The sequence below is a fragment of the Centrocercus urophasianus genome, unplaced genomic scaffold, assembly GCF_019232065.1.
Source record: "Centrocercus urophasianus isolate 14NV4802_14NV808 unplaced genomic scaffold, USGS_Curo_1.0 seq_27, whole genome shotgun sequence".
NCBI classification, from domain to species: Eukaryota; Metazoa; Chordata; class Aves; order Galliformes; family Phasianidae; genus Centrocercus; species Centrocercus urophasianus.
The window spans coordinates 1,503,904-1,523,592 of record NW_024884833.1 but is presented as its reverse complement, the minus strand read 5'-3'; the positions used below and the strand labels follow the sequence as shown (position 1 = coordinate 1,523,592).

Below are 19,689 nucleotides of genomic sequence, written 5' to 3'. Positions count from 1 at the left end.
TTTTTTTTTTTTTTTTTTTTTTTTTTTCCTTTGTCCTGTTTGGTTATGATCAGTGACTCTCATATTGTGAACTTTCTTTCTGCACACTCCCTTATCCTTTCCCTTTTTTGTTTGATCATTAAGTAAATAAATAAATAAATCTCTCTATATAATTTGATTTGTGATATGCTTCAAAGAAAGCATATCCAGGTCTTCTGGCCATAGCCCAGTCACAGCGTACCATTTGTCCCTCTTTTTTTTCTTCTTCTTCTTCTTCTTCTTCTTCTTCTTCTTTTTCTTCTTCTTCTTTTTCTTCTTCTTATTTTTTTTCTTGTTTTTTCTTCCTCCTTTTTTTTTTTTTTTTTTTTTGTCCAACTGGAGCAAAAAAGATCATTTTTTTTCTTCCTTAGCTGTTCTTGTCCTGGACCAAAGCCAAGATGGTCTGGAGAACAGTAGCAGACATGCAGAAGACAACATGGACTATCTTCTTTTTGTCTTATCTTTCATACAAGGTTTTTCTTTTTGTTCTTCAATTCTTTTTTTTTTTTCTTTTAACTTAATAAAGTTGAAAATGATGCGTCTCCCTCTATAAAAATTAAGAAATGTTTTTTTTTCTCTTTATTGTTCTTTTTTTTGTTGTTGTTTTCTTTTTCTTGGAGTTATCTCATCTCTGGATTTTTGGATCTTCTAATCTACAGGCTTTGGAAATGGAAGGTTAATGATTTATTCTTGGTGGTATGTGGTATTGTTTGGATTTTGATACTCTAGGAAAAGTATTTACTACTTTTGTAATTCTTGTTTTGTATTTTTTTCTTGGGTTTTGTGACACCACACTGCTAATCCCACTTGTGGATTTTAATGGGTGTCTTGGGAGGGGCCCTTCTATGGTCCTCAGCAGTGGTTGGTTGGATCTTCCTTGTTGGCACAGACCTTGCTTTTTAACTTTTTTGTCTTCTAATTCAATTGTTCTTTGTTTTTCAGCAAATGTACTTTAACATTGTAAATTGTGGAAAACTGTCTTTCTTTTCTTATCAGTCTGCATGTCTTGAGGGCATTTTGTTTCTTTAAAATAACATTTTGATAATTATAACTGACTAATGCGGTTTCTTTTTTTTTCACTTCAAGCAGCCTTTTTGTTCTTGCTGCACATTTTTGGCTTTCTTCAGCAGAAGATTCTTGAAACCTGTCCTGCCTTTTTTATGACTATCACCTTTTGTTCTACTTTTGTTACTGGATTGGAACAATGCAATAAAAATCAAAACTCTACAATGACCCGACTATTTAATCTCCTTGTTTTATTTAAATGCCATTCTTCCTTGAAGCAGTCTCACTCATCTTCATTTTAATGGTTTAGGAAAGAGTATTGTTTAGGGAGGGTGGTTTGGTTTTTTTGTGGTTTTTTTTTTTTTGCTAAATGCCAATTGTTTTCCTGTGCTAGCACTGATGATGTGAAAAAAATAATCTGTTTTTTTCATTGCATCATTTTCTGTCTGTGCACCTTAGCAAGAAAATGAACCGACGTTGAGTGGACCTTCGCATACAAGCGTTTCATATTGTTAAGCCGTGTACTGTTACAGATATAAAAAGCCTTTTCTGACCTTTTCTTTGGCAATGTATTTTATATTCATACAGGTGCCCTCCAAATTGAACTGAGTGAAGAATCTGACCAAGGCAAATATGAGTGTGTTGCAACCAACAGTGCGGGTACACGCTATTCTGCCCCTGCCAATCTATATGTCAGAGGTAGGAATGACATAACCCTGGCATCCACTCTTCATTCAGGCTCAGGGCTAAGATACATTCAGGATCTCTGCAGTTACCACTGTAATAATCACAATGCTATGGTAAATATGTCAGTTATAAAATTAATTTTAAAATTTAGAGGAAAGGGTTGTTTTATTTTGATTGTTGTTTTTAAAGCACTCTTGAGTCCAGACTATCCTATGGGTTAAGGTTTGTAAGTATATTTATATTTTTACATCTTGACTTCTATTTTTCCTGCATTGAATTAGATTGTGCTTTGCATTTCTTTTCTTTTCTTGGTTTTGTTTTGTTTTTCTTTTCAAACTCCTGGGGTGACTGTGTGGTGTGCTACTAATCAGCTGAATGTAAGCCCAAGGCATTGAGGTATATGCCTACCTGACCTCTAGTACTTAACTGCAAAGGAAAAGAGCCTAACTACAAACTATATGCAGAGCACAACTGTATTTTCTTCTTTTCTGTTTCTTCTTTATATATATGTATGCATATATATATATATATACACACTTAAATCTATATATATTTAGTATATGGCTAATGAGTAAAATGTAGTATTTACTTTGCTAGTATTCAATTGGCTATACTTTTTTTAAAGAAATACTTGCCTGTATTACAAATGTAATTTATAAGGAAACCAATATATTCCTCCATGAAGTAGAACAAATGTTTAATTTTTGTAACATACAAAAAGATTAATTTGATTCAAATAGAAAGAAGTGCTTTCTTTTTGGCAGTATTTGAAACAGCTGTTTCATGTACCTTTCTGTATAACAAAAGCTATTACATACATACATATATATATATGTGTGTGTGTGTGTGTGCGTGTCTATTATATAAAGGGATGGGTGGGGGAAATAGGATTGAAAACGTAAACAGCTGTAAACTTTACTGTAGGGTGGATGACCTTAGCAAAAATACCTAGCTTGATTTTGAAATTTTGTTAGAGCTGACTTTTAAAACAACTTGATATGTTTTTGTATGACTCTTCTGGCCAATTGAAAAGGAAAAAAAAAAAAAAAAAAAAAAAAAAGAAAACAAAAAAAAGAAAACAAAAAGAAAAAAAAGAAATATTTCATAGTTGTAAGATACCTAGAAAGTTATTTGAATTTTTTTTTTCTCTTTTCCTTCAACATACTGACTTCTCTGTACTGCATGAGGCATGTATACCTTTTTTTTTCCAAAGGAAAATTTCAAAATGATGCTAGCTATTGTTTCTAACACATTGTAGCTGTGGAAAATGCTAACTTTTCAAGATGAGGTAGGAAGGTTTAATTAGAACAAGTAAAGATGTTCAAGTAGCAGTTGAAAGCCTTGATATGGCCTTTTTACTCTCTCTGTGTTTCCCTTGTTTTTCTCCTTTCCTCATTTCATTGTGTTCTGCATCAAACCCCCTACATCCCTCAGAGCTGCGAGAAGGTTGGTGTGTTTTTTACTTTTTACCCACCTTAAAAATATTAATTAAACCAATAACAAAGAATACAAATGAAATGAATGTAGCTGCATTGTGGCATTTTTTAAGTTAATGTTATGTTAAGCAGAGAATGCCCTGGTCATGGCTTCTGATGAGTGCTGGTATCTAATTGTTGTGCATGATAAGAGAGAATGAACCTGGATGCATGGCAAACTTTTTTTAGATTTAACACTAATGTTTAGTAAACTTGGTCAGTGTTCCTGCTTATTTCTACCCTTTTAATTTCTTGTTTATACTGATGCCTGCTTTTCAAGGAATGGTTTCCTGCAGTTGCTTTTCTAAACAGCCTGAGCATGAAGACTAAACTCTCCTTTGTCTATAAGAATTCTCTTCAATACAAGAAATTCCTTGTTGCCTGCCGCTTGCTTTTTGTGTGGCCTCTGTGAATTGGCCACTTAGAAATATATTGCTCTTTGCTTGTTCCCCTTTTGCCTGTCATTCACTCATGAGGCCATTGCATTAAGCCCTTTTTGAACCCATAGAAGATCACAGAAATTTAATTAAATCCAGTGGAAAGGTTTCAGTCTAATACGGAGTTCTTTTTTTTTTTTTTTTTTTTTTCTGTTTTGTTTTGTTTATTTCTTTTTGCTCACTCATAGTATTTAATGTATTTAAATTAAAACTGTCTTAATGATTAGTGTATATTAAACCCAAATAAACACGTTATCCAATGAAGATCCAATGAAACCCACCTCTCTCAGCTACCCTTTTCTATTCTGCATCCCACACACATGTGCACACCACTGAAAATATTAGAAGCAGGAACACTGATCTGTTATTGCCGGGTAATTTTCTCGGTGCTGTGTTTGCTTAAGTACTAACTATTCTGTTAGTGCTATGTCCTGCTACATGTTTAAGGTCACTATCCCTTACTATCAGTACACGGATGTCTGATATTATCACTCCTTATAGCTTATTCTGTTTTCCCTTAACTGTGAGCATAATGGAATTCTGAATGTGAAATGTTCTGCTATTTTCCCAGTAGCACTTGCTTTTTAACCACTTACACTTAATCTAATTTCCCTCTCCCTCAAACTCTATCCTCCTCTTAAACTCCTGTAACTGTCAGCCTATCCCATCCCCAACTCCTTCAAGTTTTCTTTCCTTACCCAATATGTTTTTTTTTTGAGTTCCTTTTCTTCCTGCAATTTTACTCAAACATTTTCCTAAGCATGATTCTCAGTTGATTCTGTCATTGGCTTGCCTGCATGACCAAATCCAGTACTTTGTACTGGCTTTGCTTAGTTTCTTTTCTGTGACAATATACATACATATATGTATATATATGTATATATACGTATATATATGAGTATGTACATGTATATATATGTGTATATATGTATATATTTGTATGTGTGTAATTGTATATACTATTTCTGTTTGTTTCAATGTTAGTGTGAGGTCTTGAGGCTGCATCCACTTTGCGTCTGAAAGCAGTGAAATTGCACTTTAAGTGTACTGTAGGCAATGTGTTTCAGGATTGATGTGACAATGTGGTCTAGCACATCTATCCACATCAACTGGAAGTACACAGCATTGGAGTTGGTTTTGGTAATTAATTCAAACATGCTGTTTACTCTCCAGTTTTCTTTTATGCATATATATATGTATACACATAGGAAATACATGCATATATATATGTATGCGTGTGTGTGCGTGCGTGCGTGTGTGTGTGTATATCTTTTGCATGGTGTTTGTGAACTGTAAGTATGTAGTTAGTTATATGTGGGGGACCTAATAGCTCTGAATTAGCCTGTGTACGAATGTGTCTAATGATAACATCAAGTAATTATAGAATGGTTGATATTGTGTGCAGACAATATTCTTGTATAGTCTTGTATTTATTTTCTACATATTTTCTGACCAATCAGAATAACACATTAAGACATAAGACTGTCTGTACACTATATGTAGTCTGTATGCAAGATTCAGTTTCTTTTTTTGTATATGTTATTACTTTTTTGTGTGTTTTGTTCCAGTTCGACGGGTCCCACCAAGGTTCTCGATCCCCCCCACCAATCATGAGATCATGCCTGGCGGGAGTGTAAATATCACGTGTGTTGCAGTGGGGTCACCAATGCCATATGTGAAATGGATGCTAGGAGCAGAAGATTTGACACCTGAGGATGATATGCCAATAGGGAGAAACGTCCTTGAGCTTAACGATGTCAGGCAGTCTGCAAACTATACTTGTGTTGCTATGTCTACCCTTGGTGTTATAGAAGCAATAGCGCAGATAACTGTCAAAGGTATATCCCAAGTACATACTTTTGGAAATAGTCTCATCTTTCTTTTATTTCATTGTCCATATTCTGAGCAAATAAATTCTACTGGAGAAAACTAAGAAATCTCCAACCAATCAATAATACAAGACAAAAAAATAGATTCAGACAGTAATAATATTAATACTGATAGTTTAATTGCAGTATTCCATTATTCTTCCATGTTTAGTTCTCAGCTTTCATTTAAAGTAAATAAAAGACTTAATAATCTTGCATGTATTTGTCAACTGCACAAACAGTTAAGAGACAGTCGTTTGATTTTTAAAGTTGTTGGGTGTTCGTTATCTTGTTCTTGAGCAAGTGGATGTCAGAAGCTCCAGAAATTTTTGAAAATTAAACTGCAATGGTCCACTGACTGTCTATAAGATTATTCTTCTGCATATGATTAAGGGATTTGTCTAAAAAGACAGTATCATGGCTTTATATTAATAAGCCTTTTACTACAGACCTGGATTTTTTTCTGATAAACTGCTGAAGAAAATCATAATTGCCAGAATCTTGCTCTGAATAAATCACATTTTCTCTCTATTACAATCTTCCTGGTTTTTAATTTGTTTGTTTGTACTTTTAGACCTGCTAATGTAAAAATTAATGCCTGCTGTTATACAGTGTTAACTTTAATTTTTGGTATTCATCTTCAGCCTTACCTAAACCTCCTGGAACACCTGTGGTGACAGAAAGCACAGCAACAAGCATAACATTGACTTGGGACTCTGGAAATCCTGAGCCAGTTTCTTACTACATAATCCAACACAAGCCCAAGAACTCTGAGGAGCCATATAAAGAAATTGATGGTGTTGCCACAACACGCTATAGTGTGGCTGGACTAAGCCCATATTCAGAGTATGAATTTCGGGTAGTTGCTGTAAATAACATTGGGCGAGGGCCACCCAGTGAGCCTGTGTCAACAAGGACTTCAGAGCAAGCACCTTCAAGTGCACCACGCAATGTACAGGCCCGTATGTTGAGCTCTACCACCATTTTGGTACAGTGGGAAGAACCTGAGGAACCTAATGGACAAATACAAGGTTACAGAGTTTATTATACTATGGATCCTATTCAACATGTCAACAGCTGGCTGAAACACAATGTAGCTGACAGCCATATCACTACTATTGGGAATCTCGTGCCCCAGAAAACATACTCTGTGAAGGTTCTTGCTTTTACTTCTGTTGGGGATGGACCACTTTCCAGTGACATTCAAGTCATCACTCAAACAGGAGGTAAGGCTATAGTGAGCAAAATTTGAGGGGGGCAGGAGGGAGCAGAATAAACATAGTTCATTCAGGGCAGCTCTTTTGGATAACAACTTCTCAATTTCACAGTGCAAGTTACCATTGAAGAGACAAAATTTTTCCTTACACTTTCTTTCACTTCATCCCAAATAATGTTACAGTTTCTATTTTGCAGTGTCCTGTGTACCAGCGCTGTCTATCATGTAGTCTTTAAAAGCTTTCTTTGAAAAGTTGACTGAGATAGTGTGTTTTGTTCAAGAAGCACATATCTTCCTTATGTATTATCATTCTATTGAATCTTGCTCTTGGAAAGTTAAAATATATGTTCATTGCATGCATATGCAAATACTTGGTCATGTTCTGAAAACACATAAATCAAGAGAGCATTTAAAACAAATCAAACCCAAAACTGCCCTTATGTAAGCACGTGCAGGCATTTCTTTACAGTTTTATTTATAATAACAAATACAGCCAGCAACCCACAAGATCATAATTTCCTTGTTTTATGCATGAAGTTAGTTTGTTCGGGTTCTGCACAGTAGCTTTAGATTTATGAATTAGTTTTATTGGCAAAAGACAAACTAGCATAGTGAATAATATTGACAAGAATTTTTATGAAATCAGAAGTGAGAAGTTCTGGTGGAGCTATGCTGCAGAACATGTTTCATTAAAGCAACAAGAAATAAAAGATTAGTCTAGTGGTTTAGAGAAACCTGCATTGAGTGTTACTGTAGGTCACCTAGAAATATTGTATGATGCTTCTTGGATTTTTTTTGCTAGGATGCTTTTTGTTGAAGAATTGTAGCATTCCTCAATTTTTTTAAAAAAGCACATCTAAGTATAGTTGAAGACAGTTACAGTTTTTATGTCTGTATGCAAATCTGTTCATTCAACGTAGACATCAATACACCTTTAATAAGGAATGGCAACTGAACACTTTTTTAGTGCTGTGTTACACGAAGACCTAGGTAATTTTGACTTCTGTAAAATTTTTAAGGTACTATATTTTATATTGACATGTGACTTTTTGGAATGCACATAGAAAAAAAAAATTACTCATAGGGTTTAGTGAGCTTCTTGTCTACATCCTTTTACACTGAAGAGAACGCTGCTGAAAACAGCTAGGCAAAAAGACAGGGCTTTTCTTTCACTATACTTAAACATGAAGGTAAACATAAAACTTGTATGTATTTATTTTGATGTTTGGTTTTATGATAAACATTTCCTTCTCTTCCCCTCAAAGCTCATGTTCCTATATTCTTATATTAGCAAATTTGTCAGCGGCTTCACCAAGGAAGGATGAAGCAATTGAAATATTGAGCATTGAGATTCAGCTGCACTAACTAAGTTGCATTACTCGCTCAAGTTAATTCAGAAAATCTCTATATGTTATAGCATTAAAGAAACTTTCCATTAAACATGCCCATTTGTTTTTGACTTTTGTTGTAATTATTTGAATTATTCCTAGGGAGAAATAATTGCATGCACCAGTACAGGCTGGGGGATGAGTTGCTGGAGATGAGCTCTGCAGAGAGGGACCTGGGTGTCCTGGTGGACGACAGGTTGGCCATGAGCCAGCAGTGTGCCCTTGTGGCCAAAAAGGCCAATGGCATCCTGGGGTGCATTAAAAAGAGCGTGGCCAGCAGGTAGAGGGAGGTGATCCTCCCCCTCTACTCTGCACTGGTCAGGCCTCATCCCTGTGATGTACTGTGAGTACTGTGTCCAGTTCTGGGCTCCCCAGTACAAAAAAAGACAGGGATCTCTTGGAAAGAGTCCAGCGGAGGGCCACAAAAATGGTGAAGGGCCTGGAGCATCTCCCCTATGAAGAAAGGCTGAGTGAACTGGGTCTATTTAGCCTTGAGAAAAGAAGACTGAGAGGGGACCTGATCCAGGTTTATAAATATCTGAGGTGTGGGGGCCATAGTGGTGAGGCCAGTCTCTTTTCAGTGGTGAGTGGAGACAGGACAAGGGGAAATGGGCATAAGCTGCAGCATAGGAAGTTGCACACAAATGTGCGCAAGAACTTCTTTACGGTGAGGGTGACGGAGCACTGGAACAGGCTGCCCAGGGGGGTTGTGGAGTCTCCTTCTCTGAAGATATTCAAGTTTTGCTTGGATGCCTACCTGTGCAACCTGGTGTAGGGAACCTGCTTTGGCAGGGGGGTTGGTCTCGATGATCTCTAGAGGTCCCTTTCAACCCCTGCAATTCTGTGATTCTGTGATCCTGTGAAGAAGTAATTGAAGAAATTATGACAATATTAAGAGTGCAGGAGAGTGTCTCAACTCACGTTTGACATGACATTGTTTATGTGAGATGTTGAAAATTGAAACAAAACTAAAAATGTGGCACAGAAGTGGCATTTTTAAGCACTGATACTTTTGCTTGAAAGCAAATGGTTTTTTAAAGTCCTAAGAGATAAATATACAAGAATGTGTAGTGCAGAGTTCTTGTTCCGTGTATCTTTAAAAACTATAATTCATCTATTTATTGAGCACTGCAGAAAGAAATGTCCTATACCAGATTTGTTGTAATCTAAATCTAAATATAATTGTTTTCATTTCTCAGTCTGAATGTCATCCACATAAATATTTATGTGCCAGATAAATTTTTTAGGTATCATGAACAGAAGAAATGAATTTAGTAGAACCGTATGTAAAAATAATAATAGGATGGTGATTGGGATTTGATTGTTTTCTTTTTCTGAAGCACATAATCCTGTAATGTATAAATATGTAACTTAGAAATCAGAATTGCTTTGGGAGATATTAGCATGAATATGCAAAAAAAAAAAAAAAAAAAAAATCTGATTCATACTGTGACTTGCAACCTCTTTAATCTTAGTATCCTTCAAAACTTTCTTGTCACTTACGTGTGTTTCAATTTGGTTATTTTTGGATTAAAAAATTTTGTTCAGGAAAGCCTATTCATGAGAATCTTTTGTTCGTTAGTGGGGCAGAATGATTCTTTGAAAGGACTCTGTTAGTGGCTTCTCGCTTTACTGATCAGTAGAAACTCTTGAAATTGAAAACTGGATTTCTATGTAAACTATTGACTAGAAACATAAACTTTGAGGGGAAGAGAAGGAAATATTTATCATAAGACCAAACATCAAAATAAAGTTTTATTTTCACCTTCATATTTAAATACTGTGAAAGAAAAGCTGTCTTTTTCCCTAGCTATTTTTGTCAGTGTTCTCTTCAGTGTAAAAAGGCACCATTTTTAAAAATTAAATAATCGGAAAACAGCTATAAGACTGACCTTTTTGCATAAGGGACTCTCAGTATCAGAATCTACATTTAACAGTGCCCCTATTCCGTATTGAATTTATCTATATAAGGAATATAATAAAGACAGAATCAGGACTGTTTAGGTATTTAGGCAAACTAAATTACAAACAATAAATTTTAGAATAAAGGATTTTCTATATTAGATTTAGTATGATATTTCTTGCTGTTTATTTTTTAATTCATCTGAAAATGAAAACTGTGTTGGTATGTCTCCATTAGTCTGCCCAGTCCACAGTTTTTGTGCATCTTGTCATATTTCCTTTCTTTACTCAAACTGGTCAGAAATTCATGTACTTTGTCAGCAATGTACATTGTCTCCCATGTAAGAGAAAAAATCTGAGCTTTAAGCTAGTTCATAGAACCACAGAATAACCTGAGTTGAAAGGGGACAGTGAGGATCGACTATTTCAACTCCTGCTTCCACAAAGGACTTCCTAATATTAAGCAGTATTTCCAAGAATATTGTCCAAATGAGTCTTGCAATCTGGCAGATTTGATGCCATGAACACTGATCTGGGAAGCCTGTTTCAGTGTCCAACTGCCTTTTCAGTAAAGAACATATTTCTGCTATCCAATCTGAGCCTTTCCTAATTTAGCTTCATATGTCTCTCTTTAGTTCTGCTACTTGTCACCAAAGAGAATAGATCAGTCCATCTCTGCTTCCCCTCATGAGGAAGATGTGGACCACAATGAGGCCACCTCTCAGTCTCCTCTAAGCTTCTCTAAGTTGTCTGTTTTTATTTTCTTTTTTTTTTCAACATGCAAAAGGAGATAACTAGTGAAGGAATTCAGATTATCCTGTTCTTATTCTGTTTCCCAAATTAGAAAGAGAGGAGAGTCAGAGGTAGTTTATTAGGTAATGGATTTTTGGAGAAATAGAGACAGAAAAAATATTCTATATAATGTGTGTATACCCTAAATATATGCCTATTTAAACAAGAAAATTGCAGAGTAAAGCATGCTGTTAACTTTAAACCAAAGATCATCTGTAGATGGAAGTTTAGGAATCTTAACAGTTATAGAAGACCAAGTTTTTGAACATACTGAAAAGAGCAGTGAAAAGTCAAATATCTGACTTTCAAGACACACAAACAGAAACTTAGCTTAAGGAAAATGAATTAATGGTTCAGTTCTGTGTTGTAACAAGACTGCTACTTTGCCAGAATTTTCAAGTTCTTTCACTAATGTAAGAAGTGAGAATTAAGATGTATACTCACTGCAAAGAAAATCTGTGGTCTTCAACATGCATTTATGGAGCCAAGTGACCTCAAAGCAAAAAAATCCGTGCTGAGACAACATTCATACAAAAACATCCCTTCTGTGATTGGATCACATGTGTCACTAATATGGAAAGTTCCATTTAATCTGTGTAATTAAAAACATTTTAAAAATAATGTAAATTCCACTTACAGAGATTTTTCAGTTTCTGTACCAGTTCCTTCAGCTTAATAGTTTAAAAGTTATTATTCCACTTTTCTATCTTCTACTTTTATTTTTTTAATTGAGTATTAGTTTCCCTAAAAGTGGTTATTCGTGAAAAAGTTTCTTTTACCTTTGTATTCATTTTCCTTCTTCCCTCTCTTCACTATCTAGTGTTTTCAATTTCAGATTTGCATAACTGTGGCTGTAAAATACCTGGGATTCTTTTTCAAGTTTTACATCAAGATATTTTTTCACCAGTTTTTTGGAAAGTTCACTTGTCTTCAAGCAATGTCCAGTTTGAAAAAGTTGTATTTGAAAGGAAGTCTGGGAGGATGAAGCTCTTAAAATATATTGCTGCAGAGAGAGAAGAAATAACCTTTATTCTCCATTTCCTGCTCTATTTATTATCATAACTAGTGGTAGCAGCTATCATATGGGTCACCCTACTGGTCATTTATAGTTCCTGCCTATGTTCTACAGTTCATGTTTCCATACACAGATTGCAGTATCACAGGGTCCTGCTGATGCTGGCAAAAGGAAAGGTCTCCAGCCCAGCAGGCTCAGCAAGAGCCAGAGAACATTTCATGAAATGCCTCGCGCCTTAGACAGCCTGGCCTGCAAAAATCCCATCTCCACAGCCAGACTGTCTTGCTGGGGAAAAAGGTTATTCCTCTGCTCCAGTCTGAGCCTCTCACATCTCGTCTTGTGCCACTTCCTCTCATGCTGTTGCCAGACACCATGTGCAGAGCCTAGCATCATCTCCTCCTAGCACCATTTCCTTCTGATGACGTTAGAGCTGCCTCTGGGTACCCCTGAAGCTGCCTTTTCTCCCAGTTGGGTGAGCCACAGTCCCACAGTCTCTCCTTTCTGACTGTTCATTGAACTTGGCCATGTTTATAGAAATCCTTCCTCTACTGGAGGCCCCAAACTGGATGCAGTACCCAGATGGGGTTTAATGAACCTGAATAAAGGCGACAGCCCCTTCTCTTCCCTGGTAGTCAGGGCTGTATCCCACTCACACCAACTTGTGCAGTTCAGTCTCATGTTGCTGGCCAGGTGCATGACTGGATACTGCTCAGCATGTAGGTCCGAAAACCATGAGCTCCCCCAGTGTTCCCCATTAGTCCTACTCTCCATCCCTACAAGATCTCTGCTTTTCCAGTGCTCAGCCTCAATATTGCTGAATTCTCATCATTCCATCCACCACTTCCTCCTCATTTTCCATCTCCCTCTTCAGAGCAGGATGCCTCTTGAATGCACTGAGTGCTCCCTTCCCCAGCTCAATTCAAACTTGGCACTTGTGCCCTCCATCTTCTCCTCACAATTATTAATGGAAATGTAAAGCACAAGAAAATTATCGTGACACATAAAACATAAGCTGCTGTTCAAAGTTTTGTGGCCTTTTATGAGGCAAAGGTTTTTTTTTACCTTTTTATACAAGCTAAGTTTTAGAAAAATTACATGTTACTCCTATGCATCTTTCTTGCTGTAAAGAGCTTTTCTTCTTACCCTCACTCATTCCTTCAGAAATAGGCAACGTTATTCTACACATTTCTTTCTCTATTTTGTCTTCTTTTCTAAAAGAAATATAAATATCAGTGGTAAGACATCACAAAATCCTCGCAGCCTGACTATGCACTTTATACAAACATTTTATTTCTCTGTTTAAAGATTAGATATCAGACCTCTCCTAGCATACACAAAGATTCTGTTATTTACAGAATTATGTTCTGTAGAAGTCTGGGGAAAATAATTATAGTCGTAAGTTATTTTTACAATTTTCTTCATGGTATTTTTAAGTCTCTTATTGTACATTACAAGCATACTTGTACTATTATAATAAAATTCTATCCTGAAAAGTGTTAACAAGAATTATTATCATATCATACTTGTCATACCTGTTCTTTCTAAGCATCACATCTGATATTTTTTCCTTTTAAAATGAGAGCATGCTGCATTTTATTTTTGAAAAGATAGATATGCTGATGAAGATTGTTTCATGCATTAACAACATCAATATTAACTGGAACTAATATTTTAGAAGTTATATGCCAAAATGATTGTATATATTCCAATTACAGGATATATTTTACCTCCTTTTCCCAGTCAATGTTATTTGGCATAAATTTTCAGCAGCAAATGAGGGAAGTAGTTTCTGCAACCATTACACAAGACTTAAAAACTGAAGATATTCTTTACTTAGAGAATCAAAGTTGTAATTTTGTTCTCGCAAATAAAATATCTCTAGAAATCCAGCTATATTATAAAAATACCAATCATTACAAGTGTGCAAATATGTCACTTAAAAAGAACACTACTCAAGATCTTTTCAGTAAGTTGTGACTTCTCTGACTGTAAAAGCATTCAGTGTACTTAAAGAACAATACTTGTTCAGCAATACTTGTCAGTTATTTGTGAGTTAACACATGTAATTGTTTTAATGCTTTTTTCTATCCCATCTTCTCTAAGACCAGCATTTCTCATATATGCCTTTTTTATATACACATACGTGTTTTAATGCTTACACTTATTACACGTATTTCCTATTTCATACAGGGGTTAATTTAATGATATTCAATACTAGGCTTCAGCTTTCTGTGCATTATTTGAACTGTGAAGCATTTGTTTGAAATCCATAGCAATTTGTAATAAGGAAATTAAACTTGTAGTTCTCTTCTGAGTTCAGATTAATTTTTTATTAAGTTCAGTAAATTCAATTATGATTTTGTGTGAATTATTCAGATAATATTCTAAAGAATTTTAACAATATGTATTTAAATAGAAACAAACAACAACAGCAACAACTACTTAAAAAAAAAAAAAAAAAAAAAAAAAAAAAAAAGCTGCCACAACAGCTGGCAACACTGCTAAACTCTTTTTCTCTAGTCCCTGGTCAGCCATTGAACTTTAAGGCAGAGCCTGAGTCTGAAACAAGCATATTACTTTCCTGGACACCTCCACGTTCTGATACTATTTCCAGCTATGAATTGGTTTACAAAGACGGGGAGCATGGGGAGGAGGTAAGTGAAAATATCAAGAATATTTTAAATTCTTGTTAATAATTTGACATAAAATCCTGAAGGATTAGTCTATTTTCATCTCTAGATAATATCTATTTCTCTTTGTCATCGTATATGGTGCTTTCAAATGTTGTTTAAGTAATCTTTGAGAATAAAATGTTTTCCTTCTAAAGTTTTATAGTTACTATGGAATTTTTCTAAACCATTATTTTGTAAAGATTTTTGAGTGCCTCTGGGCTGTAGCTGTCATAGATGTCAGCCTCAGAAGGTAGAAGGAGAATGTTAGCAACACTGATTTCTTCTACATCATCCCCTCATTGCTGATACTTCAGCTGAGCCTATGTTGATGACAGCTCCACATATAAAAAGTGAATAAATAAATGTGAGCATAAGCATTTCTATGGGGGAGACAGATGCATATTAATCCTCCAAATAGATATCTGTTTAGATGTCCCTTTTAGAAGAATTACCCTGTAGAATGATTCTCTTCCTAAAATTTTGAACACAAATTTTACTATTGGTTGTCCTTAAATCAAAGATTACTCTCAAAACAAGTCCCTGTAGTTCATGTCATACAGGACTTCCATGTTATGTTTGCTGTATTATTGAACTGATAGCCTTCTATGCTTTGGAAAAAATAGTTAAGCAATATTTATGTACAGAATTTAATCCATTAAGCTACCTGCTTTAAAATATATATTATTTTTAAAAGCAGCATACCCTTTTTTTGTTCTCTTTTAGTTTGGCTTTGTTCTGATAATTTTTCCTTGAATGTGTATGTTAAAATGTTATTATAGTGGTTATAGTCAGAGTATAGTAACATTTATAAAAATACGTATATCTATACATAATTCAGAATTTCTGACTGAAAAAGTTATCTATGGAAAGTATGAAGGGATATGGTGGATGGGCTGCTGGACATAAGCCAGTGAAGTGCCCTTGCAGCCCAGAAAGCCAACCATATCCTGGGGTGCACCAAAAGAATTATGACCAGCAGGTTGAAGGAGGTGATCCTGCCCCTTTGCTCTGCTCTGGTGAGACCATACAGGCGTACTGTATGCAGATGTGGAATCTCAATGCAAGAGACATATGGACCTGTTGGAGAATGTCCAGAGGGTCCATGGCATGGAACACCTCCCCAACAAAAACAGGCTGAAAGACCTGGCGCTGTTCAGCCTTTAGAAAAGAATGGAGAGGGCACCCTGGGGACAAATGATAGCAGCCTTTCAGTGTCTGAAGGGGGGCTATATGAAAGAAGGAACAGACTCTTTATTAGAATCTGTTATTATAGGAGAAGGGGAAATGGTTTCAAAGCAAAAAGGTTAGTTTTTGATTGGATACAAGAAAAAAGTCTTTTACACTAACGGTCGTGAGATCCTGGAACAGGTTGCCTAGAGAGATGGATTATGCCCCGTCCCTGAAAACATACAGTCAATCTGGATGGCATCTGAGCAACCTGACCTATGTCCCTCTTCATTGCAGAAGTTGGACTAGATGTCCTTTAACTCAAATGACTCTGGGATTCTGTGAATATTAATCATGTTAGACATTCAACTGTCTTATTACTTCCCTTTAGCAAAGGGTTTCCACGGAACCTACTACATCTTATCGTCTCCAAGGCCTGAAGCCAAACAGCCTGTACTTATTTCGTCTAGCAGCACGTTCTCCACAGGGACTTGGTGCTTCAACAGCAGAAATCTCAGCAAGAACCATGCAGTCAAGTAGGTGCCTTTCCTTGCTAACTGTATCTTGTTATATCTGCTGAAGATGTTTGTCTAAGTAACCCAGTAAGATAGCAAGAGAAGAAAGTGTAATGATAAAAAATGTAGCATTCCCAGTTCTTAATACAGCAGAATACTTAAAATATTGTGATCAATTTAAGATGCGTGTGATTTTTCAATAACTATAGAAAAAGACTGTAAAGACTTAAGGAAACACAGCATTAAGGGATACAATGCTATGCTGTCATAATTACCTTTGTTTTCATGTTATAATGGGAATAGTGGGATGATATTTTAGCATGCAGTAGATGTAGATAATAGGGGTAGATAACAATCCTCCTCTCATAAAATTCCACATGGCCACTCACAATATGTTTCCTATAATAATATATTGGTCCTGGAGCAAATCCTTATAGTTGTAGGGTGCTGCTGAGTGTATCAAAATTTCCTCATAACTGTTATAGTAGCTACTCTTCCTGAGTTAAAATTAGATATTTATTATCAGGGCTTTTTTTTAATGTTCATTCATTATTTACACTAGTAGAAATTTTCATTTATTTATTTATTCATTTATTTATTTATTTATCTATTTATTTATTTAAGTGGATGCTTATGGAAAAAATATCAGTAGGGTCGGTGCAAATGCGGTGCAAAACATTAGAATTATACATGCATTTTTCCATATTTAAATTAATACTCAAGTAAAACAATGAGGTACATAGGGATGATTTCCAGAAGTGCTAGTTTTACAGGATAATCTATGCTTCTGCTACATGTGTTTCTATGACTTTTTTTAAAAATTGCATTCTGTGACAGATATGATCACTCCAACATTATTTGTTAGTGTTATTAATGATAATTAATGTAACAAGAGATGTAGTGCCGTATATCTTAAATTTAACCAAAGGGAAGTGTTATTCTGATGTATTTCTAAGGCATTTTGAATAAACTTATAAAAATATTACATAGCATGAAACTAGTTTTAGAGTTAGGGTCAATGCCTATTTTGACTTCAATAATCCAAAATCAATAGTCTGCTCCAGAAAAGGGTATTTATTTATTCCTGTGCTCATTTCAGCTTAGAATTTTCATTCTTTTTAATAGGAGAAGGGTATGTAAACTGTGCATGGAGATTAAACATTTGAAGGCCATGGATGCAAGTTTTATATTTAAACACATTGCCATTTTTCCCTTCTGAAATACAACAATACAGAGCCTTTATTCCTTCAGATGCTAATAAAATTTAATTGATTTCAGTAGTATATAAGCAGACCCTTGTTATCTTCTAAAAAGATTTCAACAAGTCTAAACATTGCATATTATAAGAATAAATACGTTCTAATAAAACTGTTTATACAGGTAGCCTATAGATTTTCCTGTTACATTAGAGCAATACTTTGCATTTTGCAGAATAACAAGGATTAAAAATTGATAAATTCTATGAGTTCATTAGCAGTGTTCACCAAAATACTTTACCGCCATTCATTTTGTCAATTTCGAGAAAGATGCGATAGGGATTTATTATCATGTAGAATCCTAAAGGAACATTTTGCTTCCATTTTAGTTCCTTTAAAAATTCATGGCAAAAATGGATGAATATGTTTTGAATACTTCATAACTTAAATTAGATAAAATTAAAAAAGGAAAAACAAACAAACAAAAAATTCTCTAATTCCCTTTTTGTTCCTCTATCCATCTCCTTTAGTTAGTTGAAATACTGACATGTTCCCTCTCGTTTTTCCTTCAGAAGAACAGAGTATCATACTGAGTAAAAAGCCATTGATCCCTGTAAAAAGAACTGTAGGGAACTGAAATATATATCTGTAAATGTGATAGGTCACAGCAGGGTCCTAAGCTTTCTGTATTACTTCAATCTATTTGATGTGCCTGGCATAAATACCAAAATTCCATTTGTTTCTCTTCCCCCTTTAGAAATGGGAACAATATAGTAGATAAAAAGATAAATAAATAAATAAATAAAACATTTATACAGATCTCACATACAAAATCTTTGTTTTCCATACAAGAGAGAAGACAGAAATACAGAAGAGGCTCTCAAGGTTGTGAACTCTCTTTGTAAAATTAATACCTGCTTTCTTGACACAGTGTCTGGGTCTAGATATCTGTTTTTCCCATAGAATAACCTATATTACTGGTAGGATTTACTCTTTGCTAGCAAAAGGTGTGTCCAAGAGGAGTAAAAAAAAATAAAGCTTACAGCTGATCTATGGTAAGTAAAAGTTAAAGTCAGAATCAGCAAGCGTGACACTGTTCCTGGTAGGTAAATCTTTGACTAAGACTTTTTCATCTTCTTTTGAATGCATGTTTCTAGTATACTTTCAACTCAAACGTCATTTGTTGTTAATATGTGTCAGGCAGACTCAGTGAGTAAAAATGTCAATAAGTAAAACAGAATGATTTGTCTATGATAGTGGGGAGGCTACAAAAAATGTTTGGGGGTAACTTCTAGCAATTATTGCAAGTTAAAATGCATTCTGTAAGAGGCTAAATATTCTCATAGAAAGAAAGCCCACTTAAAGGCAATACATCCAAAATTTGTAAATAAACATATAAAATGTATAATTTAAAATATTATAACTTGCACTAATTGCATTGTTTACAAGGATAGATAAGTAGCCATAGAAGTGTCACGTTTTTGTTTTATTTCAAGAGGAATTTTAATACAGGTAGGTAATGTTATTTTGAGGTTTCGTTGTCATATATTTCCCCTACATGCTTTTTCACTATTTAATTAGTCTATTCATTTTCTGTTTACTCATGTTAATAAGCCAAGGTGCATATGATTATCTGATATTTTGCTTTTTAAGTTTCTACTCTTTTTTTTCTGTTTAGTCTTTCATTTTGTTGTTGTTTATTTATTTTTATTTTTATTTTTTCCTTTGTTCATTTTTTTTCAATCACTTCTATCCTTTCACTCAAATCCTCCTTTAACCCACTACTGAAACCAGAGCCATCAGCTCCTCCTCAAGACATTAGTTGCACAAGTCCCAGCTCCACTAGCATTTTGGTAAGTTGGAAACCTCCACCAGTGGAAAACCAGAATGGCATTATCACTGCATACTCCATCAAGTACATTGAGATTGATGGAGAAGATGTCAAACCCCATGAAATTTTGGGAATTTCCTCGGACAGTACCCAATACCTTTTGGAACAGCTGGAAAAATGGACTGAGTACCGGATCTCTGTAACCGCCCACACTGATGTTGGACCTGGCCCAGAGAGCTTAGCAGTATTGATTCGCACAGATGAAGATGGTATGTTGCCTCCTCTACATGAGTTTGCACCTCTCTCGATCTGCTATATTTTAAATAACCTAACAGTACTTTTTGCTGCTTTTTCCTCAAATCAGAGATGTTATCACAATTTGCAGGGTTAACTTTCAAACAAAGACTTGTGCTTCATTTATTTCCATGGTATTTTTACTTTTCAAAAGAAAACAACTTTTTTGTCAATGGAGTGACTCTACTGACCTTTTGAGCCCTTACACGTT

General features: G+C 35.1%; 1 protein-coding gene across 1 annotated transcript in view; it reads left to right on the top strand.

Moving 5' to 3' along the window:
* Positions 1-19,689, top strand: part of PTPRD (protein tyrosine phosphatase receptor type D) — a 278,606-nt gene that overhangs the window by 129,440 nt on the left and 129,477 nt on the right. The window contains exons 5-10 of the mRNA XM_042826904.1: positions 1,612-1,722; positions 5,191-5,460; positions 6,135-6,716; positions 14,324-14,457; positions 16,034-16,178; positions 19,148-19,453. Of these exons, the coding sequence (XP_042682838.1) occupies positions 1,612-1,722; positions 5,191-5,460; positions 6,135-6,716; positions 14,324-14,457; positions 16,034-16,178; positions 19,148-19,453 (1,548 nt within the window). The remainder of the gene's footprint in view (positions 1-1,611; positions 1,723-5,190; positions 5,461-6,134; positions 6,717-14,323; positions 14,458-16,033; positions 16,179-19,147; positions 19,454-19,689) is intronic.